This window comes from Chroicocephalus ridibundus, chromosome 9, assembly GCF_963924245.1.
Source record: "Chroicocephalus ridibundus chromosome 9, bChrRid1.1, whole genome shotgun sequence".
Classification (NCBI taxonomy): Eukaryota; Metazoa; Chordata; class Aves; order Charadriiformes; family Laridae; genus Chroicocephalus; species Chroicocephalus ridibundus.
In genome coordinates this window covers 47388179-47415520 of record NC_086292.1, presented here as the reverse complement: position 1 = coordinate 47415520, position 27342 = coordinate 47388179, and the positions used below count along the sequence as shown (strand labels likewise).

At 36.6% G+C, this 27342-nt stretch overlaps 1 protein-coding gene across 4 annotated transcripts in view; it reads left to right on the top strand.

The window, feature by feature from the left end:
* Positions 1-27278, top strand: part of DENND4A (DENN domain containing 4A) — a 55281-nt gene extending 28003 nt beyond the window's left edge. For 3 of the 4 annotated variants that reach the window (XM_063346376.1, XM_063346374.1, XM_063346375.1), the window contains 22 exons: positions 71-171; positions 2141-2359; positions 2607-2752; positions 7757-7890; positions 8768-8903; positions 9515-9721; positions 9826-9954; positions 10195-10339; positions 12391-12510; positions 14066-14206; positions 15136-16229; positions 17120-17330; positions 18433-18527; positions 19069-19244; positions 19346-19492; positions 19953-20163; positions 20412-20666; positions 21196-21313; positions 21483-21509; positions 22009-22171; positions 23111-23175; positions 23408-27278. In XM_063346376.1, the coding sequence (XP_063202446.1) occupies positions 71-171; positions 2141-2359; positions 2607-2752; positions 7757-7890; positions 8768-8903; positions 9515-9721; positions 9826-9954; positions 10195-10339; positions 12391-12510; positions 14066-14206; positions 15136-16229; positions 17120-17330; positions 18433-18527; positions 19069-19244; positions 19346-19492; positions 19953-20163; positions 20412-20666; positions 21196-21313; positions 21483-21509; positions 22009-22171; positions 23111-23175; positions 23408-23544 (4177 nt within the window). In that variant the 3' untranslated portion in view covers positions 23545-27278. The remainder of the gene's footprint in view (positions 1-70; positions 172-2140; positions 2360-2606; positions 2753-7756; positions 7891-8767; positions 8904-9514; positions 9722-9825; positions 9955-10194; positions 10340-12390; positions 12511-14065; positions 14207-15135; positions 16230-17119; positions 17331-18432; positions 18528-19068; positions 19245-19345; positions 19493-19952; positions 20164-20411; positions 20667-21195; positions 21314-21482; positions 21510-22008; positions 22172-23110; positions 23176-23407) is intronic. The other variant, XM_063346377.1, reaches the window with a different exon arrangement.
* The last annotated feature ends 64 nt before the right edge of the window (positions 27279-27342 follow it).

The following is a 27342-nucleotide window of genomic DNA, read 5'->3' as shown; positions in this document are numbered from 1 at the left end:
TACAGTCCTATATACACACATATTCCACTGTGTACTCATACTTCTTTTTTTTTTTTTTTTTCCCTTCTAGAACTGGAGATAAGAAAGCTATCGCATGGAAGATCTTACCAAAGAAACCCTGTAAAAATCTGATGAACACTTTAAGTAATTTATATCAGCAACTAGCAGAATGTGAGTGGGAAATTACATAGTAAGATTTACGTGGGATATAGTGTGCCACATTAACAGATAAATATAGCTAACGAAATATGTTCTTAAGTCACCCCTTACACTAAACATAATGCTTTCATACAGAACGGGAATATCTGTACTTTAAGTCCAGAGACTAGAACCTGCTTAGGGGCTTTGAGGGGTGGAGGAGACTTCCATATATAAGGCAGTGCTCAGTGGATATCCCTTTGTATTGATGTTGTCCTTGTACCAAAAAAATTCACAGCTTTTATAAGAAAGGAATAGTAAAGCAAAGAGGAGGCCAGGACCTAATAAAGACCTTTGTTTTCTCTTCAAAGCCTGCTCAAGTCTCCTGTTGTCTTGACAATTGAGATAACTTTGGTGCTCAAGCTGATAGTACTTCACTTAAAATTTAAGATGGAAGTAACAAATGTTTTATAAACATTGTGTTTTTAAATGTATGCACAATTACTGGACACTTCAAGAAAAAATTGGTTGTTGATAGAATCCTCAAATATTACGGAGCAAGGTATATTGAACCTTGATGTGAGAAAGCAGAAAAATGGATAGGAATAGCGAAATTCTTTGAAATAATTCTTTGAAATAAAACATTTGGGAATATAAATGTAGTCAGGGCCAGCTGATGTGCTTGGGTGTCATAGCTAACAGGCTTTGTGGAGTGGGAAGGAAGTCCATCAGCACTCTGATATTACCTGTCTGCTTAGAAGATAATTTCCATAGATGCTGGAGGAAGCCTTAAGGAGCAATAATGCGATTGTAAAATCAGATTGCTGTGTTAGAAACAGCAAGTGGTTAAGACTTAAATCAGAGTGTGAAAAAGGATGGGGTTGATCAATACTGCGTGCTTGAGAAATACATACCTGGAAAGCTTATTGCGTGAGATCTTTCTAATTATCACCTGGATTTACAGCACTTTTTTTTAAAGGCTGTTTACACCTGCTCGGCTCTTGAGGTCAGTAGAACTTAATTGTGTCCCAGTTAGAACGTACAGAAGCAGAAGTTTATTGGTGCGTGCTGCATAAAAAAAAGTCTATAGTTGATAGGTGATAAAAATTATCTGTTGCTTCAAAATTTTATTATATTTTACTGTGGATTTCTTTAGAAAAAAATTTAAAGCGCTATACTTTATAAATAGTGGTACTGATCCTTAAACAATTTAGTCTGTAATAAGAATTTAACATGATATCAATATGAAGTTAGCTGTAATTATATATCTGGAAAGACAGTAATGAAACCATCCTTTCACTCGTTTGAGACGTTATTAGAATGTTACCATACTTTGTGTGTGTAGCAGTGAACTACAGTTCACTACAGTTCTGATGGCTTTAAAATGTTGATACAAGTATCTAAAAATAGGAATTTTGATAGATCTTTTTAAAAAAATGCCTGCTTTCTCTCTGTATCAGCACTCTGTATTGTGTTGTGTTTTGATCACTCTACTTTGTATCTGAGTGGTGTTTTTCTGTGTGCATAGGTACTGATTAATATGTATAGTCCGCTTTTTGTGAACGCTTTGAAAGGCACTGTAAAAAAAAAAAAGTAATACACACATCCCATCTATGTGTTTGTCCCTAAAATATGCTTCTTCAATCAACTCTTGTATAAATTTTCACAGGTTTTTATAAACAGCTTTCCTTCAGTTTGGTTTTTTTTTTAAGCTCTGTCCATACTGGTTCTCTGTTGTAGTAATTAATGTGCTGAAAAGATAAATGTATCTTGCTTTTGGCGTTATCCAGAGATACATGAGTTGTATAAGGTCAAGCTGAATCCATTGTGGCATGTTGTGATGGATTTAATCCTATATATTTTAATCTGTTCCAAACTTAATTGAGCTCAGGAATCAGTAAATCAGTAGGATAAATAGATTTTTTTCTTACCAATATTGTGACGAAAAAAAGAAAAAGGTGAAATGTTATAATGTTTGTTTTTTTTTTTTTTTTTCCCACAGTGCAACAGAGACCAAGAGAAGATGCGTTAATGGAGTTGGCAATGAATGACTATGACTTTAATTCTGGGAAGAAATTGCATCTGCTAGATTTGGAGATCCAGGAAGCATTCCTGTGTTTCATGGCCTCCATACTAAAAGGTTACAGATCTTATCTCAGGCCAATAACAGAGGCACCCTCTGAAACAGCCACAGATGCAAGTTCTCTCTTTGAACTACAAGGTGAAGAGTCATAATCTTGTTTTATATATACTAAGTTATTATTTTAGATTCTGTCTTATTTAAAGAATAAAAACTTTTGCAGTATTAGTGTTGTGAATGATGGTAGAAATGCAAGCGCTGAAAAAATTGCATAGTAGTGGCAAAGATTACAGAAAGGTTGTTGCTCGTTAGTAGAATGTACGCTGACTTTTGGTGAGGGCTTTTTTTGTTTTAAACATTCTTACATACTTCTGATTTCACTTTATAGGTTTCCTCAAAAGTCGAGATCGTTCGCATCAGAAGTTTTACACACTGATGACCAAAACTCAAATGTTCATTCGCTTCATTGAAGAATGTTCTTTTGTCAGTGACAAGGATGCAAGCCTTGCATTTTTTGATGACTGCGTAGATAAAGTAAGCATGTCTTCATATGCATATAGTTTAACTTCTGCTGTTTATTACATTATCTGATATAGTACAAGCAGAATATATTTGTAGTGCAAGTTTATTTCTCTTTTTTCCTTTACTTCCTTTTTTCTAGCCACTGGAGCTTTCAGTTTTTCTTTTTTCTTGGGCTTTGTTTCATTTTCTGCTTCAAATTCTTGAAAGTGTAAATATAATATTATGAGAACAAATTAGAAGTGCTAATTTTCATAAGCTTCTGAAATACTGGCCCATAGTAGGAAGTGTAATATTCTGACTGTAAAGTAGCAACTTTGAGCTTCTTCACCAGAGAATTAAATTCCTTAGATAAAACTACAAGCATTTTTGTAGATATTGTAATATTTCATGCAGCCATTTAGGAATGGGGTTGATGAGCAGCACGCTAAAATATATAACGTGGTCTCACTATTTTTTAGTCATTATAAACAGAAGATTTCTTTGACCTGTTTTTAAGCAATGTGCTGGCCAGTTCTTTCTAGTAATAATTCTCCTTTCGTTCATACTGCTGTTGCTTGCTTCCCCCAATTCAAAGCCAGCTTGCTGATGTAAATATTTTAAATACAGTGCTTGTATTGATAGTCTTGGATAATAGTATTTTCTGATAACCTTGTTATCAAATATTGATGGATATGAAATGTATGGGTTTGTTAAAGCAAGCAAAATTTATTATGGTGTGTCACATAAGCTTTGCAGAAACTGACATTTTTGTGGGTTCTGTTACTCTGCTGTTTTGTTTGTGTTGCAGTAAAGGAATACCTTGCTATCTGTTGCTACGCTGTTCTGGTTTGTAACTAGAAGGAAAGGCAATTGTTAAAGATTATGCGACAAGGAGTGTGAAAGTGCAACCTAATCACAATTGGTGTTTTTCTTGAAATAAGCTTAGAACTTCTGCTGGACTAGAGCTCACAGAATGTTGGATTTCCCAGTTCAAAGTGGATTTCTTTTTCAGCCTTCTGTTGAAGTATCATTCAGACTTTTAAAAATCCTAAGATGTTTATAAGGAAGGTCTACATTAGTATAGCGCTGAACACTGCAAAGAACTAATTTTCTAAAAAGTACAGTTATTTTAGTTTTTGAAAATTTGTTATATTTCCAAAGAGGGTTTACAAGAGAGTTCTGAGGGTGCTTGAAATTTTTTTGCATTACTTTTTGTTTTCAGAAGAACTGAACTGAAACCCACAGTCATATCCCTGTCTGCGTCTATTGTAACATGAAAGAAATTTTTATGAACGTTGTAAGAAATTCCACACCTACTTGTCATCTTACTGGCTACCTATAGCACTCTATTCTGGAACACTGATGTTTAAGTAATGCACATGTTGTCTAGGATTTCAGGTAAAGTAGGTCACCTGCTGTTTGTTCCACAGGAATTAATACTGAAGACTATGAAAACTGATATTTACAGTTCCTATTTACGGCTATTTCTGCTATAAGAGCACAGTAGAGCTAAAAGGAGTTGTTTTGAAATCAAATCTGAAAGCAGTTAAGTTTGAGAGAAATATAAAAGCATGGTCTAATGGCATTTAATGCTCTTTATAGCTTTTGCTAGTCTCAATATTTTATTTGTAGTAGTTCTCAAAAGTGTGCCTCACAGTTCTACAGCATGAGTGGTAGGTATTTGTGGATTGTAAATTGATTAAATTACAAACATTTCTGTAATGTTCATCTGATTATCCTATAGTTCAGTTAAAAAGCCTTCAACACGTAGCGCTTGCTTTGCTGTATGCCAGTTAGTGTTTAAAAATGTGAGGTCTTGTAGACAGGAATATACCCCAGTGATTAAACGCTATTGAGTGGTGCTTAGTTTCCATTGTGTTGCAGGTTAGTTCTCTGACTGATGTGAAATAGGATTTTTATTCGGAATGCGATGACTATGTAAGTGTCAAATTCCATCTGTTCTTTCTCATTTTATAGAATGGCTTATAAGGGCACTGAAGTTGATGCCCTGGCAAAAGTTATCTTGCCTGGGAATTCAAACAGTTCTTCTGAAATTGTAATACTTCTAATATGGTTTAGTGGTGGTTTTTGTCAGCGTTAGGTTGATGGTTGGACTAGATAATCTGAAAAGGTCCCTTCCAACCTAGGCAGTTCTATGATTCTACTTAGGTTGGTGATGCCACTGTGAGACTGCACGTAATCTGTGGAGCTGTTGGAGCTTTCAACTTTTTAAAAGGTTAAGTAGCAACTTGTACAGCTGGAGCATTAAAACAGAATCTGTTCTAATGCCAGTTATTTTGCTAGTTGATTCCGTGAGCAGCTTCTTTCCACTATAACAAAGCACTCCTTGCAGTGCCATGAAAACAAATTTTACAGGAGCTTGTACTTCTCCAGATTCTATTTCTGACAGTGAAGATTTCATTCAGTTTTATTAATGGGACAACTACTTCTATGCCGGTGGTAATTTTGGGGAAACTGAGGTGCTGGAGTTACTATGCATTTAGGACTTGCTATGGCTTTAGAATTGCTTGTGAAACTAGGTTTTCATTGATATGAAGCACTGGGTTCCCATGTAGGATTTCTTTGAACAATGATATATTTGCCTCATCTTCTCTTTCCTGCTTCTGGTTCTTGATTTCTCTTTTTTTTTTTTTTTTTTTTACTGTGCTTAACAGTAACGTACAAAGTCAAAATATTGGAAGTGTACCAAGGACTGCTATACGAACTAGCGCTTTAGCCACAATGCTCTACTTTGACCAGATATCAAACTTGATGACTCCAATGAAGTGAATATTTATTTATATATTAATGTCTTTCACTAGGTTAACTAGTAGCTGAAAGGGTGTGTGTGAAAGAGTGATGTCATGAATTGAAAGATGATACAACACTTTCCTATGAGTACTTACAGGCCGCTGGGTTGAGACAAATTCTATGTACTGTGAAATTAGTTATCTATAAAATAAAATCTAAGCCCTGCCTCAAATAATATGTAAGAATAGTTTAAGCTGAAGAGTAATCACTTCTACGTGTTATTTCATCCTAGACACCAGCAGCAGAGACTGTAATTGATTTTCCATTTTGTCTACTGAAAGATGTGGCGTAATTGTGTCACCAGTTTTCATTTTTCCAGCAATTCAAAAATTATCTCAATTCAGTACATATTTAAGCTACTGGCTTTATTGTATTTCACTGGTAAAACTTGTTAACTGTGGTGTCTTTACATCCTTAGAAGTATTTAAATTGCCAAGTAAGGTTTCATTTATTTCTACTTTTCAGGAGCCATATGTTCTTGCTACTTGGCTGGTTTGATTTGCTAGTACTTTCCATCTGTCTCATTCAGTAAAATGTGTAATTAAGAACACCTCTCTCTGTGTTTATCAAACTTTAAATATTCAAGAATTCTACTGAAACTACTCGATATATTTCCACCTCGCTAGAGGGAGAGAACTGTGGATTATGCTTCTTTTTATACATTAATTCTCTGTTGCTAAACTCTTAAGGCATGAAGAACATGCATCCTTGTGTTCCACAGGTTGCTTATTCATTTCTCTGAAATAATGTACCATTTGGCTGTAATTTAGTTGCCATTTAAACTACTTAATGGCTATAAATGTAAACTGTAACAGTATTTGAACTGAACACTAGGGCACTAGGGCTATCAATAAGCGACTAAAAAGCATGTTCTGTGCATTATGAAGTAAACAGGTTTTGATATTGCCAACTCTGAGATGGAGATGCGTCTCATCCCGCAAGCAGAAGCAGCGCTTCTGAGGTATTGGAGGAGACACAATTGGTGACAGGAGATCAGAGACAAAGCAATAGAAATACCAGGACAAATATCAAGTTAAAGGCTCTTGGGTGGCAATTAATACATGTTGTGTTTGCTCTGTTCCTAGTGGTTTCTGTAATGGGAACAGTAGCAGCAGGAAGCTTGTAGTGTTCTTAAAGACTTGTCTGTTCTTTTTCTGGGAACGGTTCATAGTCTCCCAAAATCTTCTTTGGGGTGGTTGAGTTTTGCTTTGGTTCCTTATTTTTGTCTTAAGCAATGTAATGAAATTCTTTCAGTAAAATTGTTGGATGGTTTTCTCCCACTTGATCTTGCAGTTTTGTGCTTTTAAATTTGCCTGGAGCCTTGGAGTATGTCTCTGCTGCTGTATTTAAAGAAGGGGCATTAATTTGGGAAGTGCAAACTTCTCTGTGACAGCCAGCCTAGCTGAGCAAAGATGTATGGTTGAATTGCCCAGTTACAAAGCTGAAAACAAAACAAGTGCAGACGTAATTTATGCTTAAGGATAGTATTATTACAAGTTGCTTTTGTTATCCATGAACTGAATTTCTGTCTTCGTTATGAGAGGTCGGGACCACCCAATATGTGCAAATATTCTCACACGTACAGCTGAGTTATCTGAAAGAGAAAAAAATCATTGTTACCCTTCACCTTTCTGATTAAATATTTTTAGAAAAACAAAGTTGCTTCTATCACCTTAATTTTTGTAAGGTCACACGTTGTTATTCCATTATCTCTTTGAATGCACGTGTATTTCTGCAATCACTGCAAACTAACTTAATGACTATGTAAGTGACTGAAATTGCTAGATAGCGTTGTTTGTAGATTCTGTATACATCAGACAGTTGGATAAAGTTTGTTATTGTTTTCAGTGGTTAAAATAGAGGGGGAAAAACAGCTCTTATTTTCATATTTAAACATCGATTTTAAGTTACTGCTGCAATTGGAAACAGTTCTAGAAATGATTGTATTCAGGAAGGTTAACCTCTTTGTACAACTACTTATAATATTTAACTGAAAACAGTCAATTCAGAGTGTATTGTTAAACACTGATTATTGTTTTGGGGTCAAGTTTACAAAAATGATGCAATACCTTACTATTCTCATTATAACTTTGCAAGGCATCCTTACTTTTAAGATGCAATGCTTTGATGCTGATACAGACTTTTCCCTGCTTGACCATATAGCTTTAACAGCTGAAAATACAATAGCGCTAGTAACTACTCTTTATTTTAACATAACTTCTCCAGGTAGATATGGACAAAACTGGGGAAACACGACTAATAGAGCTGGATGAGTCATACAAGAGTGAGCATACAGTTTTCATAACACCACCCGAGATCCCTCATCTGCCAAATGGTGAGGAGCATCCTCTACAATACAGGTAACCTAAGGACGCAGGGTTTTGGCTAGCATCCTACTAACAACTCCTCTTGGAGAGCTTAGTTTCTAGGTTCTTGCGATAGCCACGAAGTACAGATTTTTCCTGTCCCTTTATGTTGTGCCATTAAAAATGTGTGTGTAAAATGTGTAGCGTGACAGCTCTTTTGAAGTTTTAATGATTTTCTGTGTTGTGTACGCATAGATGAAATAATACTAAATAAAGCTGGCTGTGTGTTCACATTACGTTGTGCTAGCTATTGACACATTTTAAGGTTAAAATTGAAATTAATGGACCCAGTTTGTTGGCCTGCTGCTACTACTGATAATGATACAAGATGCAGATACTCTTTGGAAAGAGATAGTACATTTCAAAGAATCACTGGAAACTGGTGTTACTAATTTAGTAATTATGTCAAATGAGTTTGTCTATTGGTTTCTTCATTATTTCTGAGAAACATTTTTAAATCTAATTTAATCTTTTAGGTAGTTTGATATTGTCCATATCGATTTTTATAAGCCTCTGTCATGTGATGCTCACTAGGGACTATGCCACACATTTATTTTTTTTATTTTATTAACTAGAATCAATACTAATGCATTTGACGCATTAATTAAAGAAAATGCTATGAAAGCAAATGTATTTATCAATTTAAGTTGCTTGCACTGAAATAACAGGTTAAAAGACTGTGCAGGCTTATGAAATCACGCAGATGGATTAGTAAAGCACTTTGCAACTGTGTCTTTAAAGGTTTATTTTTGTGTTTTCTTTTTCCTCTGTAGCTTCTAGTGCAACTGTGTAATTGACTTCATTTGCTATTGTGTGACGTCTTTACTTTGGAACTGCCTTACAGGAGCTAAGTGATGCATTTCTTTTACAGCTATAATGGATTTCCAGTATTAAAACTAGATCTGTTTGAGCGACCTGAAGGATTTCTCACAGCACCAAATAATAAACTGTCCTCGAAAGCCAGTAGTCCCAACAGTCCGTCACCAATGTTCAGAAGAACTAAGCAGGTACTTGGAGGCATTCTTGAAGCATGAGGCATTTTGAAAAGTGGCAGCTTGCTGCCTTCAGCTTGAGTTTGTCTTTAAAGACTGACTGGCAGTGGCTGCAGCCTAATTAATGGTTCTTCGCTGATACGATGACTACAGGGTAGCCGTGCTAATTGTTCTTCGGATGTTTACCTGTGCTTCTTGCCTACACCGTATCGTACAAGGCCTCTGTGCGCAGATTGTTGTTTGCTGTGCTGTCCCTATGCCTTCCATGTTCTTCACACTATTCTCTGTGAGCATAAACTGTTGGGCTTCCACATCCACTTTTTGATTGCTTTTACTGTCCAGGACTTTGAGGGGCTCTAATTTTCAAATGTTTCTTATGAAAAATGCAGACCAGAAAGTAACAGACAAAAATTTAAAGAAATGCAAGTTTTTAGGAGGGAAATACTGCACAGCAACTGTTTTTGGTGTCACTCACTCTGCTTTCATTTTCTTTCCCACTTTGAGTGTGTTGTTCATATTAACGTTGCAGTTTCTGTAGGTAAAATGATACATGTTTAGTTTTTAACATGTAGGTTTGTGTAATGTGTATGTAAATATACACAAATAATCTTTATGATTCTTTGTAGGAAATTAAATCTGCGCATAAAATTGCTAAGAAGTACTCATCCATACCCCAGATGTGGTCCAGGTGTTTGTTACGTCACTGCTATGGTCTTTGGTTTATCTGCCTTCCTGCCTATGTGAAAGTGTGCCATTCAAAAGTCAGGGCTCTGAGAACCGCATATGATGTGCTACAGAAAATGCATACCAAAAAAATAGATCCACCCGATGAGGTAAAATAAGTCAACCCCAGAATTCCAGTAATAGCCCATGGGTTTATTGAATGGAGTACGTGTTTGACTATAGAAGTACAATACTAACTTGTGCGTATTTTCAGGTATGCTACCGAGTACTCATGCAACTGTGTGGACAGTATGGTCAGCCTGTGCTAGCAGTGAGAGTGCTTTTTGAAATGCAGAAAGCTGGTATTGACCCTAATGCCATTACTTATGGCTACTACAATAAGGTAAGTATTTTGGAGAGAGGAGGGCTTAAAAAAAAAAAAAAAGCTTTTTTTATTCAGGCAAATAAAAGCAAGCAAAATAAGGGAGCAATTCAGATGTAATTCTGTCACTTTTAGTAACTGGAAGAAGTACAAGACTACTTTGTAACTGCCAGTGTAACTCAATTTGAAATTTAAGTTAATGATTTCACACCTTACTGTTCCTTAAGATGACTTTGTTTGACTTTGATGTTTCCGAATTAGGCTGTTTTGGAAAGTACCTGGCCTTCAAGCAATCGAGGTGGCTATTTCCTATGGATGAAAATACGAAATGTTGTTTTAGGAATAGCACAGTTTAAAAAAGCATTGAAAAAGCAACCAGCAAGCACTTCGCATACAGCCATTCCTGGTAGCGTATTCGCATCCGTTTCTTTTTTATTTTCATGCTGATAAGAAAATGATTTCAAAAAGCTTTCTTGAATCCAAAATAATCTGCTCTTTATTTATTGTATCAGTTCTTCACAGAGACAAAATATGAACCTGAAATTGATGTGATATTTATCCTCGGTCATACAATAGCCAGTCTCATAACTGGTAGAAACTTCTGTCCAGCCATGCCTTTTTTTTGTTTCCCTCTTTTTTGATGTTAGTCAAGAGGCAACTAGAACTAGTCCTTGAGTTTGTAGTGCTGTTTGCAGGTTCTGCATGCCAACTGAAATTATCATATTAATTTTTATCTAGAATGTAAGTACAGTATTTGAGGCTGTAAGCTTTGGTTTTCTTTCCTTTTCTTTCCAGAAAGATTGATGTGATGTTCAAATTGCCATATTACCATTCTGGTGATTACCTGTAGTTTGTATGTTTCGTAGATACTACTTTCCACAATATTTATAACTTACTGCTAGTAAAGCAAGATAGTGCATTTTAAACTACCAGCAATATAGTTAGTTTAGTTGTAGTTGACCTTGGAAGACCTTTACGATATACATGTATAAATATATGAAGATCATCTGAATCATCTTTCGAGGTCCCTTCCAACCCGGGCTATTCTATGATTGCAAATACATACAAATAAGTCTCTGCCCTGACATACCGAATAGATATGATAGCCCTTAGGGCTAGAGTATTTCTCCTAGACTCAGGACACTACAGTCCTTCTGGCTCTAGCACTACCCTTTTGGTTGACCTTGAACAAATTTACTTTATTTCTGCCTGTTCTTTATGAAGCTGACCTTCCTGATAAACCATCTTTTTGAAGCCCATCTGTGCAAAGCACTATATAAGCTTAGTGATGTTGGTTGCAACTCAGACCACGTAAACTGAAGAAGTGTAATTAGTCCTTTACTAAGTAATGGTCACTTATCTATTTAATGGTACTTGCTTTTGGCATCAACTGATTTATCGAGATTTCTTTGCGTGAAATCACATAGCTAGAATGCATGCGGAATCTTCAGTCAATCCCAAAAACTTTTCCATAAATGCCAGAACATTTTGTTATCTTTACAATAGCAACAAGGTTTTTATCTTGTCTGTAGAGATTCAATGCAGCATCTTTAGGGAGAAGAGGGAAGGAAGCTGACTTTCAGCTGTATTGTACCCTCTTGATCCTGGATAGGTGCTTACTGTTATCTTCTAAACTGCATGAGAGTAAACCCCCTAAAGGTGCTGTGGGACTGCTGGGGACTTCGGGTTGTCCTGGACAAAGGGCATGGAATGTGTTTGACTTGAAGTGCTCACTAGTATTTGTAGTAAACAGAAACTTTCTTGTCTTCTTTGTTAATTTGTTTTATTTTGGTGCTAATGCTTTATAACAACCCGGAAGAGGAACAACCATGTTAGTGTTAAGTAAATTTTGTTCTTGAAATCAGTCAGTCAGACTGTATTAGTTATACTTGGGGCAGTATCTTATCTTAAGAATGACCAGACAGTGGCTTGAATGCTTGCGGGGGGGGATGGGGGGTGGGGGGTTGGGTGGTGTTGGTTATTTTTATTTTAATTATAATCTTATTTTGTAAACAAACTCATGGTTGCTGCTGCATTGTTTCAATTTTTTTACTTTCTAGAGTAAAACCATGAGAATTACATTCATTAACTCTGAGAAACATACAACGCTAAAATGAAACCATGTTTAGATGCCTCCTAGAGTTCTTGAAAAGATGTGACATTTTGATCAAATAAACCAGGCAACAGAATCAAAGACAAGCAGTGCTTTAGTACAGTATTTAAAATGAAATGTTGCAAATTATCCCCTTAATTTCATCCTGTAGAGCATCACTTCAATGTTTATACTGTAAAAGTAAGCCAAACATTTTTGTCACTTTTTTGTGGTAAAATGTTCACTGTTAATTGGAATATACTTGATAAGAGGCCTTTTAATTACTCTGGATATTCAATTTATTCTGTTTTGCACACTATTAAATACCATAATTGTCTTTTTCTGTCATTGTCCTGTTGTGATAGGGGGACTTTCAGACTTCGGCAATAACACATCATTCAAAGAAGAAGCCAGGCAAGGGAAAACTTGCCTTCAAGATATACAAGAACAAAAAGAGGACAAGAGAGAGAGTGACTCCAGTTCTCGTATGTATCTTGTGAATACAGATATCTAGTTCATTGTGGATAAATAGGGATTTCAGCAAAAGCTAAGTGGGGCAGCTGATTTTTTTTTTTTTTACAGTGAGCGTATGTGATAATGCCAGTCTGTGCCCGTGCCATAAGTTCTTTTCTCTAAATATCATTTTCTGGATGGCTAATAGTTTAACTCTTAAAATTACAATTCTTTTTTCCTTCCTCTGTTTCAAATAAGTGATAATGGTAATACAAAAGCTTAATGATAATTACAGCTTAATGTTTTTGTGTTTTAAAAAAAATTAAATTGCTTTATAGGCATAATCTATAGGAAAGCCTTTTCTACCAGTCTGTTTTCTTTATAAATCCCATAAGAGGAGAAGAGCTGAATATTTTCAGGTCTGTGAGAGAAGTCTAAATTACTCAGCTCCCTGGAATTCTCAAAATTTAGGAGGTGCATCAGAAATGAGAACGGCTTTGGATTGTCTGAGGACCTTTTTTTTTTTTTTATCAGGTTTTACATCTGCTGCTCATGATTCCCTTAACTGTTGTTGAGCAGCATGGACTTTATGGAAGCATATAGTAGATCAGATTGTGTAGTGAAAAAGTACTATAGATTCCCATATACATTCATTGAAAACACTCTTCATAATAAATGTTCTCCTAATAATATCATTATTTAAATTCTTCAGTGTGCTTCTCCTTAGTATTTGAGTTAACTATCCCCTTGTCAATTGGAAGTGGTATAAAAGTATGAGAAAACATGGAAACAGAAGAGTTACTTCAATGCTTTCTTTTCATCACAGTCTTCCTTCCAGCATTAGTATTTTCTCTTCAGTTTGCTTGAAAACTTGTGTAAGTGTTACCCATGGTGATAAGAACATACCTGTAAGATGGCAGGCAGGTTACTTAGGTTTAATGAAACTTTTGAGGACACAGAAAACGTGAATTCTGCTGAAAGCTTCTATTATTTTTAGGCATAATTAAGACAAGTTTGTGGGTCTCTATAGTAATATTATGTGCTGAAAGTGTTCTGCACTTTTGAATACAACTTGAGAATATTAACTTGCTTGAATTCCTTTAGAGAAGTAATTGTCTGTTCCGGGTAGCTACCTGACAACAGAATTTGTCTCTCATATCTAAAAGAGGTGAATATAAATACTGCAACATGTGCTTGATTTCTCTTGTGTGGTTGTGGGGGTGATGAGATCTGTACAAAGGCAGGAGAAAATACTCTTATGTCTGTTCTTTGCAATTGAACAAGGGTGCTCCTAGTCTCCACAACCACCACAAATTTTGGTACACAAGTACTGGTTACTTGGACTCTGTGTACAGGAGCTTATGGAACTTCCAGTTATAAAAGTAATTCTGGGAATTAAATATCCATAGTGCAGTTCTTCCAGCTTGGAAAACCTCTGTCCAAGTAGATATCAGCCTATGCATCGTGGGATATGTACAACATGCTGCCACTTAATCCTGCATAAAGCATGTAATAGGTAATGGAAACTTGAGATTTAAATTAAGTTGCTTTGATTCTAAAGAGCTGTCTGTCCTTTTCTATGTACAGTGTCTGAAGTGGAGAGCACAAAAGGGAGCGGTGACTGCCTACCTAAACTAAATTATCAGAACTCAAGTAATGAGAAAGCCACTTCGAGCATAGTGCGGCTCAACGGTACAGTTGACAGTACCGTAGCAGAAGCTAGCACGGGTGAGTGGAAGAGAGATTAGATTTTGATTCTTGTGCAGTTTTATCTGTGTATATTCCATTTCTAATAAAAGCTCTAAGTAGTGTGCCTGAGTTCTGTTGTCCACAAAACATACGGTATTTTAGTATTTTATTGGTGTAATGGCAGTGGCCAATGAAATTTGTGGGGACAACTGTGGGAGTGAGTTTAAGTTAAAGGCTGCATGTGCTGTGTCAGGGAGATGCACCTGAATATTCTGCGTTTCCAGGGTTTTTTCTTGTTTGCTTTTTTTTGCTATGGTTAACATCTGCTTACAAAAACCCAGGTCTTGTTTTTTTCTTATGACCTCCAGTAACTAAAATTCCTTCAGGTTTCTATGCAGTACTACTAAAATAAACTTTCAGGCATTTTCACAACTCTTTGGTAATGTCAAATAACTCTTTGGTTATTACAGTACTGTCAGTTGTGCTTGAAATACTGTAATATCATACTTTAAGGTCTACATCTTTATGTTCTGTCAAAACAATGCAGATTTCACTGACAATAACTCATTTTGTTGGCTCTATTTCTAATTCATCGGGTTAGAAACGATTGCTCTTTCTTGCCATTCCCTAGATACCTTTGCTGCCCTGAGCTTTCAAACCTCTTAATAATGGAGTATGTCTCCAAAGAAGAAATCTAAATGCATCTGAGACTTTTCCTGATGGTGTCTGTCAAAGTACTTTTGAGTTGTGCGACTTGACTACCTTTTAAATATTTTGTTGTCTGACTCTTCCTAAAAGTTAATGACCATGGTCAGCTCAACTTTTCAACCAATAGCACAATATATAGTGAATTCCATCTCCGTGTTGTAAACTGTTTGAAAGATGAGACAAACTTGCATTCTTTCGTAATTTTGTGTAGTTTTCTTGCATAGCAAGAAATAAAGCACCTTGTTCCATCTGTTTTTCAGAGAGTTCTGTAGGATTGCTGTTTACATCATCTTTTGAGGGTGCCAGTGAAGCGGAAGTTATAAAAAGTAAATCCTTAAGAAAGAGACATAAAAGCGCAGTAGAACCTGCCGTAAGGGAGATATCATGGGAAAGCAGGAACCGTAATCTGAGTGGCGATGGCTTAGTGGGACTCATGATAAATAGAATAAATCAGGAAGCAAACCCTGGAGAAATTGTTGAAAAACTAGGAGCTGATGCCAAAATCCTATCGAGCGCATTGCAGAAAAGCATGAGGCCAAAAACTCTTAATATCAGAAATTCCTCTTTAGAATCTAAGAGAGAAAGCCTGGAGAAAGAATCTAGTGATGAAGATGCAGCTTTTGATTGCAGTTTTACAGATAAAACAGAGTCTCCTGTTATTTTTGATCTGGAAGACTTGGATGCGGAACCTGAAACATCTACAGCAGTGAAACCCTCCAGTGAAAAATCTAGAAGGCTGCAAAGAAAGAGCAGCTTTCCAGTAAAGCCAGTTGAAAAGACAGATGTTGAAACTGGATTTGATCCATTGTCTCTGCTGGTTGCCGAGACAGAACAGCAGAAAGAGGATGAGGACGATGATGATGATAGAAGTGTCTCTACTCCGTCTGCAAGACGAGATTTAGCTGAAGAAATAGTCATGTACATGAACAATATGAGCAGCCCTTTGTCAAGTCGTGCCCCAAGCATTGAGTTGCAAAAACCCTGGGATGACAGAAATGCTAATAAAAAGAGCCCAACAGTAATCCAACCTTGTAGGAGGTCCAGCCTTCCTCCAAACTCCCCAAGGCCATTGAGTCTTACCAAATCCAAGAGTTATCACGCAAAAAATGAAGAAAGGCCAAGAGACAGGCTTTGGTCCTCCCCAGCTTATTCCCCACACAGTCCAGCAAAGGAACAGCCACAGGATGCAACTAGCACATTAACACTTGTGTCTTCACCGTCATTCAACTTGGATACTCTGCTAACACCTAAATTTGATGTTCTAAAAAGCAGCATGTTTTCTGCTGGAAAGGGGGTTGCAGAGAAAGCTAGCAAATGGTACTCAAAATTTACAATGTATGCTGCATCCTCAAAGGTAAACTTTTATAATTCTTTTTTTTCCCCCCTCACATAAAACCCGAGTTCCTAAAAATTAAGGAAAAAGCTTTATAAAGATTTAATCGCTGACTCCTATGTGATGAATCCCCCATTTGAATGACATGCATCATGGTAGACTATGTGCATTAAGTTGCTTTAATCATGTTTGAGTTGCTAGGACCCTAATTTTATTGTCCTGAATCAAACAAAATTTTGGTCTAGCATGAGTTCAGAGTGTATTTAATGGGAAGACCTAAGTATACTGTAGTGTGTTGACAGGGTAGAGAAGACTGCTCTGCCTCCCCTAAAGAAAAAATACTTAAATAATAATGTTTTTAAGTCTTTACTGCTTTTATGAAAAAAGGAAAGTCTGCTTGTATTGATTACCAAAATGATTTAGAGCTAATTTTGAACTAAGGTCATTTGGTTATAATGTTCTTTGTTGCTACCAATTCCACCCAAAACTCATTTCATTCCCACTCCTTGGGAATGAAAGTAGACACAATTTGTTGTTGGTGTATTGTCCTAATGTACTTAAAACCAATATGAGACTAATTAACTAAAGCATTAATGATGCCTTACCTATCCCAATGTATTCTTATGGCTGATGATATATAGCAATGGTGGGAAAAAGCTATAGGATTAAAATGTTTAAGTTTTCATTTATATGTTATTAGAAGAATCTTTAAAAAGAATCCCCATGTGGGTGTTTAACCCTGAGAGAAGCTTGCCTTGTTTCACATCGGTTCTGAATACGGATCTGAGCCAAATGATTTTCCAAGGAGGGAGGGTCCTGCCTTGAATTTACTGAGACAAAGGTGGCTGCCTCTTATTTTGAGAAATACTTTTCGTTTTCTTTTCTCAGTGGAATTTGTTTTCTTCTCTCAGGATCAAAATTCAGACCGAGCAAGTGTTTCATCTCTTGGAGCTCTGGACTCAGAATCTACTTCTCTAACTGATGAAGATGTCTGCAATGATTTTGAAAGTGCTTCTCCTCAGGAGAATACTGCATCAGAAATTAAGGGAATTGGCCTCAGCAGGACAAGCCTAGAAAGCTCAGCTTCCCACGATGGCTCAGCAAAACATTTTGACCAGTGTGGTAAGAGGCAGCTTTTGCATTTCATTCATCAATCGGAACACAAATATTCTAGTTCTAAAAGTAGTTCTTCTATAATTCTCAGTTTGGGATCATCCTAGGCATTAGTCTTTTTTGCGGAACAACTAAATTTTTCTTTTCCTACCTGCAAACTATAACTCATACAGATATGCCTGTACCTGTAGACAGTTTTATTGTAGACCCTTGTTTTGGGTGTTCGTTCTTGTGGAATAACTTGCATTGTAACATCCTGTCCCTGAATGTGTTTCTGGATGCTGCAGCTATGCAAATAAGAGACCCTTTGGGTCCTTCAGTATTCATGTCATCATCTTATTTGTCTAAGCTGTACAGCTCCAGAAAACATCTGTAAAAACTTTCAAATGGTAACTTTATTAGTCTAGTTCTGTTTTCTAAAAGTAGTAAATATCCTTTTTTGAAAATTGTTATCGTTTTCTATAAGCCACTGTTGAAGCTGATTACTAGACACTTTGTACTATTTTTTTTCCTAACCTGTGTTGGATAATTGATAGTGACCGTTACATCGATTTCTGTACCATTGCCATTGTGAGCACAGGTTGTTAAGCTGAATCAGGATGAAAGGAAGATCTGTCTACTTAGATCCCTCCACTTAGCACCTAGAAGAGCAAGCCCAGATTTGGCTCCCCAGTTTGTGGGATGTGGAGGAACTGGAGAGGGGCAGTGTAGGAGATTGGGGCATCCTAAGGCTGAGGGGGAGCCTCAGGGTTTAGTGTGGCGAAGAGAAGGGTCAGAGATACCTGCAGCCACAAGCAGCAGCTCTTATCCTTCCTACTTTTTATCTGGACAGAAAGTGTGGGTATGAATTACTTAATCTGTGAAATTTGTTTCCAAGCTACCAACTGTTGTAAAAGAAGAAAACTGAACATATGGAAATTCTATGTTGGTACATTTTATTTTTGCCGTTGTTGGTGCTGGGCAGATGGTAGCCTCACACTCCATCTTCACGTTCCTTTCTGTCTTGAGTGTATCTGATCACACATGATATAACTGCAGTATTGGTTGACCGAAAAACAGTTTATTAAGAGTGCATATTCTGAATAATGCTTTGGGTTTCTTCTGTTAATAGGTTCTCTTTCCAAGTTCCCTTTACCTGACAAATCAGAGTTGATATCTTCTTGCAGTACAAGTAGTACCAGTGTGTTTCAGAACTACGCTATGGAGGTACAGGATGATTTATTGATTTTAATTGATACACTAAAAGCATATGTCTTTAAATATAAATGCTATCTGAATCTCTGTTTAAAGTTCAAAGCTTAAAACTAATCCACTGAAGACAGATAAATATTTCTCTGACAGAGTAGGTTTCTTTTCAGATCCTGCTTTAGAAGTGTCCTTATTGCAGTCACATCTTTTGGCCCTTAAGACTGCAATTCTCAAGATTTTGATAACAGGATGCCATTGATTTCAGGCATCTGAATCCCTTGCACAGCTAAATTTGTTTAAAGTGAAAATACCAAGTCTTAAATTGCACTGTGCATTTAAATATACAGAATAGATAACTAGCTATTTCTTGTTGTAGCCTCTTGTAAAATTATTTTGCGTTTTACTCTTAGACAGGTTTTGGGTATGTGGCTGAACTCTGTGCAAGTGGTGAGCAATATTCATCTAAGGGCAAAGATTTTGGCTGTAGTTCTAACTGCTTTGTAGAAGAAGAATAGTTTTGGGAATGTAATAGCCGGGTTCTGTTATCTGCTGTATGCAGGTCCTCATCTCAAGCTGTTCACGATGTCGAACTTGTGACTGTTTAGTTCATGATGAAGAAATCATGGCAGGTTGGACAGCAGACGATTCAAATCTCAATACCACATGTCCATTCTGTGGAAATTTATTTCTGCCTTTTTTAAGCATAGAAATCCGAGATCTTCGGCGACCTGGACGGTAATAACATTATTTAAATTTTCCTCAATTTTGAATGGTCATAATTGTGAAGTAGTTTTTGTTTGTGTTTAGATAATATGAAGCTTTTGCTTTCCCTGCAGTTATTTCCTGAAGTCCAGCCCTTCTACAGAAAACATGCAGTTTCCATCACTTTTTTCAAATCAGAGCGGGAAGTCCTGTAACACCGCAGCTACGGTCGGCCTTACTACGTCTCTAATGTCCGTTCAAGAGGATTTAAATTCAAATAGGTAAACCTGCATTTTCTGCACAGAAAGAAATTGCTTGGGTTCTCTGAGGATGTGCATGTATTCCTCACCAACAGAAATAAATTTCATAAGATACTGTCTGAAGGGGAGGAATTGATTTGAGAGAGGATCTCCTTGCTGCATCTCCCTTATCTCTGGGTTGGCCACGTCATGCGTTTTCAGCGTGATGTTTACTGTTTCATCCCTAATATAAAAATTCACGTAGGCATCTGTAATTCTGCAAATTCTGTGAACTCTTGGGATGTTTGTGTTCATTATCAGTGCAAGGGGGAATAAAACTTGCACTGTGGCATGAATGAGTGTGGTGGCTGACAACTAGAATTTGAGGTGTCAGGTAGATTATTTCCAGTTTATTTCTGTCTGCGTGTGTACAGGTTTGCACAATCAGAGTAAAACAAAAAGCTGAGATTCTTAACTTTTTTTTTTTTCTTCCCCTCCCTAGCAAATCTAAGCAGCATGACAATATTTGTGCCAGAAGTATCCAGATCCCCTCAGGAAGAAGACAAAATACCTCTGGGTCAGAATGTACAAGTCACCCTGTAGCAAGGAGTATCAGTACTTTTGGTCCATTGGAAGAAGACGAGAAGGAAAACCAGAAGATCAGCCATATCATTCCTACTGGTAGCCTACCTGCTACTTTGCAAGGACCAACAGTGTGTATTTTTTCTACCTTAAATATTGTTTTAAGTGAGTGATAGATGAGAGAAATGTGAAACAGCATTAATTAGGAGAACAGAACTAACCATCCCAAATGACAAGGAATACTAGGTTTTATTATTGAAAACTAATATTAGTTGTAGCTTTTAGGTGTTGTTGTGTCTCATAGGGAACCAAAAGCATTCATAAGACTTTGAAAATAGTTACATTCCAACTAATGGTTGGTTTTGATGTTTTACCCCAGGATTCCTTGGGCCTGGAATGGCGCTTACCTAGTCCTGATCCTATAACAGTTCCTTATCTCAGTCCTCTGGTGGTGTGGAAAGAGCTTGAGAGCTTACTTGAAAACGAAGGGGATCATGCAATAACAGTGGCCGACTTTGTAGATCATCATCCTATTGTGTTCTGGAATTTGGTGTGGTATTTCAGACGCTTGGACTTGCCCAGCAACTTACCAGGATTAATCCTTTCTTCTGAGCACTGTAATAAAAACTCCAAGGTATGGAATCAGATAAGAAATACTGATATGTGAGGAATGCTTGCTTTTCCATATAGGAAATCATTAGATAATTCAGTAACTCCTAGAAATGTGTCTTATAATACACTGGGCCCAGTCCTGAATTGGTAAAGAATGTGTCAACTGAAGGAAAATATGCATAACTCCGGAACTTGGGCTCAGCGGTACTTGTGTGGGATAAGCGTTTACCTCTTACTAGTCATGCTGTAATTTGTGATGCTCAGTTACAAAGAAGATAAGTTCTAGTTGGTTTTATTGCAGTTTGATGACTTGTTAAGCAGTAGAAGGAGGAAGTTATGATTTAGCACTGTAGGAAGATAAGCAAAATACTCATTTGCTATGTCACTGACATCCTGTTCAGATTTAGCTTTCCCTGGTTTTGCAGCAGTTTTAATATTAAAGCTTTTTACCATGAGGCCTATAGATTTAAAGATATGTTTTTAATTTTACTTTTAATGTTCTCTGTCATGGCTTTGTGATAAAATATTTTTGTATGCATTCTCCTGTTCAGATTCCACGAAATTGTATGTCAGAGGACAGTAAATATGTTCTTATTCAGATGCTGTGGGACAATATGAAATTGCATCAGGATCCAAGGCAGCCTCTGTATATTTTGTGGAATGCTCAGAGTAAGCTTTGTTTCTTGTGCTTTTTGGTGTGTGATTGTGTTGTGTTTTGTTTTGTTTTTAAAGAACAGTTTTAATTTTGAGCAACTGTGTTTTGAAAAAAGATGTCTTTGTGGATAGTTCACACAAGATACATAAATGATTTTTGATCATACTGCTTTTTGTCTTGCAGGTCAAAATCGCACTCTTTTGTTTGAGAGTGAGTGTTAAGTTTGGTGTTGCTATTTTAAGTTTGTGTGACTTGTTTTGGGAGGGAGGGTGGTTGTATGCTTAGCAGTAAAATGCTTGAACAAGTTTAGTTTTCCAGCATATCTGTTTCAAATCATTGAACAGTGGCTTTTTCTTCATTGGGAAGGGAGGAATAAGAGGGAATGTGTTTCAGTGGTACACTGAACTTACATTAACAGTTCATCCACTTAGTTTGTTTTCTTATTTTTAGAATTTGCTTACTAAGAATTTTGTTGCCAGTGTTGGATCATATGCCTGAAAATACCTCATGACCCATTACAGTTGTTTTCTCCTACGTGCTTTTTGTGTTTCTTACATTGATATTATTTTGAGTTCATGTTTATTGTTCTTCCTTCACTACATATATGTCAATGTTTTCAGTTTGTGTAGCCTCCCACCTTTTTTTAAGAACTTTCTACTTGCTACACAAAGAATATGTTTATTCTTACGGCATTTCTAATGTTTTTCAGCCCAGAAGTACCCAATGGTTCATTTATTGCAAAAAGATGATGACTCTTTTAATCAGGAGCTCTTGAGAAGTATGGTGAAAAGCATTAAGATGAATGATGTGTACGGACCAATGAGTCAAATATTGGAGAGACTGAACAAATGGCCACATATTAAAAGACAGCGGTAAGATTACAAACGTGCCTAACTGGAGCAAAGTTGGACAACAGTAAGGCTATTGTAATATGAATTATATTTTCATAGTGTGTTCTTTAAAAAAAGAAAAGCACTATTTTTCAGCAGTGTTCTCAAGTTTATCATTCAGTCTGGTAAATATTCTTCTTTTTTGTGATAACTTTTGCAAACTTTTTTAGGAAAAGAACTGGAGAAACAATTTTTCAGGTTTCCTCTCCCTCTTACAGCCACCTCTTTTCTTACCTCTGAAATCAAGTAGGGAGTATGTATATGTGTGCATATTTTGTTATTAAGTGTTATTTATATATTAGCGGGGTTTTTTTAAAATAAAAAAAAAACCTTACACTTGTTCCTAGGGTGCATGGGTGGGTTTTTTTGTTTGTTTACAAGTTTCCAGTAGAGAACAGAAAAGGAGCTAAGAGAGGTTAAGTCTCATATATAGGAAGGGGTTTTTGCCATTAGCAGTTGACTCAGTGAAAATTATTTCCTATGGATTTATATTTCTTGCCTGGATTTTACTGATGATTTTTTTTTTTTATTTATAATGGGATATATAACAATCTTCTCAACAGCTGGAGCATTGACAAGGTGTTTATTTGCTTGGCTGCCTACTTTTTCAAGATAATGTAGAAGTGCAGAAGAGCAAGCTCCTTACCTGTTTGTCACATTTGGTGGGATTTGATTGAGTGCCTCAAGCGTGTGCACTTGGTGCAACTTCTGCACATCAGTGGGCGTCTTAAGGACCTACCGCGAGTGATGTCCCTATGGGGGGAGTCCAGGGCATTCTCCAGAGGTCAGAAGTGATGTTTTGGAGGTGGCAATCAGGAATTACGTTCAGAATTCCACTTTTCTTCAGTCTGTTTTTAATTTAGATTGTTTTGTGGTATATTATTGCAGTACATAAACTGACATTTCTTTTTACAATTTCAGGAGCCTTTACAGAGAAATACTGTTTCTTTCGCTTGTTGCCCTAGGAAGAGATAACATTGATATAGGTAGGTTTTATCAATTAATCAAATAAGCATAGATGATGAATATACGCAAACTAATTTTTCAGCTTCCAAAAAAAAAATAATTTGTAGATTAGATGCATGCCATTCTATGGTAAGAGCTGAACAAAAAGGACTTTACAGTTATTTTCTAGTATGCTGATAAGGATACTAGCTGTCATATTTGGGTTGTGGTTTTGAGCATGGCAAATCGAAGTTGGTTTTTCTATTTCTGCAGATGCTTTTGACAGAGAGTACAAACTGGCCTATGATCGTCTCACCGCCAATCAAGTGAAAAATACTCATAATTGTGATAGACCACCAAGCACTGGAGTGATGGAATGCAGAAAGATTTTTGGAGAACCGTATCTTTAAAAATGCCTAGATTAAGAGGTGAAATCTGTGATGTGTACCTGTGTAAAGTAACCACTTCAGTCACAAGGAACATCTCAGTCTTCAGCGTTCAAAAACGTATGGACGAAGGTACCGTGGCAGAAGGCCTTGGAAAAATTAGGCCTATCTGCAGCTGTGGAAAAGGACAGAGTGAAAAATGGGCCAAATATTATTTCCCTGTCCCTTATCCTTTCTGCAAATCAACGTGTAGAAAGGAAGATTCTAAATGAAATCAGTTCTTTAACTTGGGACAATGTATTACAGCTCCCTTCTTAAAAAAAAAAAAAAAAAAAAAAAAAGAGAGAGAGAAAGAAAAAAGCCAAAACAAAACCAGGTGGACAGAAACAATGCACTGAAACTAATGTGAGCGAAGTAAATTCTTCAAAATCTATTGTTTACATAGAATATTCATGATGTTATGAAGAGCATACAAAGTTGTATTATACATATTTTAAATTGTTTATAGTAAGTTGATATTTTTTTAATTTTTTTAAATTACTGGAGTGAATTTTAAATGGACTTGCTGCATAAGCAATACAGTACTTATTTTTTTGCAGTACACTGCTATTTATAGTAACTTGTCCAGTTACTTTTTGAAGAGTGATTTGTTTTTAAAGCAGAATAGAAAACGTTAACCTTCACCTAGGCAGTGCTCTAGATTCAGGATTTCTCTCATGCACACATGGAAAACATGTTACCGCAGCAATCAGAAGGAAGGTATGGGTAAACTTCTGTACATCACGACTAACGAACGCTGATGTCTCTGTAAAACACTTCCGTAGAATTCTCCTTCTCTTCTTCTCCTCTTCACTCCCCGCTCCCTGGTAAAGAGAAAGCACATTGAAGAGTCCTACAGGTTCTGCTGTGGAATCAGTCCGTCTCAGCTGTTGGCGTTTGTTAATGTAACCTCATTACAGATGTGATATCAAGCAAGTGACAGCCTGCAAGAAGTTCCTCATAAACATGCGGTGTTCAGAGTCTCGGTGGTCGTGTTTGAAACACACTAAATATGACACGTACATAATGCTAATCCAAAGCTTCTAACTAAAGTAGATACAGCAAACTTGCTACAGGGAATATATAGGGAGTGTAACTTATTGGGGCATATTGTGCATAGTTAAATGTACTTGGAATGTCTGGTCTCTATTTCACAGGCTAAACAACCTTTTTTCTTTTTTTTTTCTGTGAAGAAAAACTCTATGTCAGTCCTTGTGGTGGAGTCATGGCTTTTGACTCATGTTTTCTTCTTCTAGAGATTTAAAAAAAATGTTCTGTGCTCTCAGTCACATAGCAACTCCTCACCAGAAGGTAGGCTACAGAGAAAATATCAGAAGTCTTGTATGGAGGTGGCAAAGCAGACACTGAATTGTATAAAACCCCCTAAACAAATTAAACCACACTTTAACAAATAGCTTCATTTTAAGTAATCTCAATGGAGTTTCCAATTCTAATTTCTTTTAGTTGTTACTGTTATAATACTTCTAAATATTCAGCTGTTACATTAGATTTTATATTTCGGTCTGCTTACCAGCAGGTATTTTTTAAAATCTCTTTAGTTTGCAAGTGTAGTAATACAGCAGTATTTAGTTGGGCAGAAAGGAGATAAACTTTAAAGCTCACATTTACTTTACTAAATTAAATAGGGTGAGCCTCTTTGGAGGCTTAAATGAAAAGTGATGCTGCTATAAAGCTCTACATAACCTCCTCCCAGACCTCTGGAAAGTAGGAAGGAGATGCTGCCCTAAGGAGAAAGGATTTAAAATCTGTAGAGCTGCAGGTATATGCTGATGATAATTGCAAGATGCAGTCTTGTTGGGTGCAGCTTTCATTGGGTAATACCTCTTCTCTAATTTGCTGCTAATTATGTAGCTGACCTTTTTGAAAGTATCCCCCCACCCTGAGGTGGAGCTAGCAATGCTACACTTACCAACAGTTTTCACAATTTATTTTAACAATTTGTGATATTCTCTTTTGTACTGCCACGCTTGTAAAGTATTCCTCACGCATGAAATACAGCTACTGTTTTCACCCAGGTACATGGTAAGGAGAGTATCAGCGTAGGGTGGATACGTACCCCCTCATTCTTCTGAACTCTTGTGAAAAGCATCAGGTTATTTTTTAACATTCACTGTAAGTACCTGTTAGTGTGCATGTGTGCTCTGCTCTGTACAGTAGGTGCACTGTATTTACCAAGTAAAAGTTGCATACGGTAGTTGCCGTGTATATAAACTCCTACATGTTTGTGCCGTGTTTAAGGTAGTGTTCCTGGCTCTTTGCAGTTCTGTTTCCCATGTCATTTACCCCTCGGGGCAGCCACTGTTCTGTAGGACCTTCAAGCCATGAAGGAGGGCGAGTGCTTTTTCCAGAGCTGCGTGGTGTGTTAGAGGTACTGAGCTATGAAGCAAGCTTCACGCTTCCTATTTTAGTCTGGCAGAAGCAACTGAGCTCACTCTCTAACCACCTCCCACTTACTAGGACATAACTGCGACTGTGTGTGCTGGCACAGGAATAGATGCAACACTTGGAATACGTGGCCCGCTCTCTCCATTCTAGTCCCAGCTTAGTTGTAAGTACTTCCAACTGTCTTCAGACTTGTAAAGCCAACAAGTTTGCCACTTCACTCAAATATCAACAGTCCTGCCAGTATTATCAGAAAAGTATATACTGTACCATGAAAAGGATTGTATATGCATCCTTCAGACAAACAATCTTCCTTTCGTCTGGCATCCTCAGAGCGGCACTCCCGAAGCATTGCTAATGTTTATTTGGGTGTGCTTTTAAATTACTATATCATGTTAGTAGTTCATCAAGTGAAATCATTATACGTAATGAATTCTTTTATAAAGTCTGTTGCAAGTCAGTCCACTGTAGAAATAATATAATAAAATATAGTTGGAATAGTGATATACTTTAAGTGGGATATTTTCCTCATTCAAGTCATAATGTTCAAAATGTAGCTCCTGAGGTGGATAATTTCTAAGCCTCATACAATTCAGTGTTGAAACAGTTTTCAAATCTCACTGTCCTTTATTAGAAAAGCAATTTGAGTATATTTTCCAATACTGCAAAGATGGATAAATAAAATATTTGAGACATATTTTCAATTTAAAATTTTGTATGAACTGAATTTTCTCCTTTTGTGTACTAAATAATGCTTATGTCAAAAACCTTCAACAAAGGTTTTACATTTGCAGTGCAATATATATTTTGCTTTACTTATGGTTCCACTGGAATAATTATTGGAGATGAAATATTGAAATATGAATAGAAATTGTGCTGTTTCTCTGACACTGCTGTTTCCCGTTTTGAAAAGGTTTGCTGTTGGTACAGTTACAGCCTGATGAATTCGACTTTCATTGGCGAATGAAATGATTTTGCACCCCAAGAAGGAGAAAATTACTGCATGTAACATCCTTGTTATACAAATGGGAGATGCAAATAGGAATAATAGAGAGGGGTATTTCTGGATATTATCTCACTGGGATTTAAAAATGGTACTTTGTTAGTCTGCAAGCAGCACTTTTTAAATGAATGGTTGTAGATTTGTAAATATGTAATGTTTAAATTTTATTTACCGAAACCCAGTATGTTGGATGTTTTTTTGGTTTGTAGTTCCTTTAAAATATGCAAGTCAGTGTTCACAATGTTAAGTTTTTTTTTCTGTCTCATCCAAAAAAAGAAGTTTTACAGTGAGTCAATAAAAAGCTTAAAATCTTTCTGGTTATTTTCATTAACCTTTTATTAGATGGATTAGAATGACGGAAATGTCTGCAACTCTTA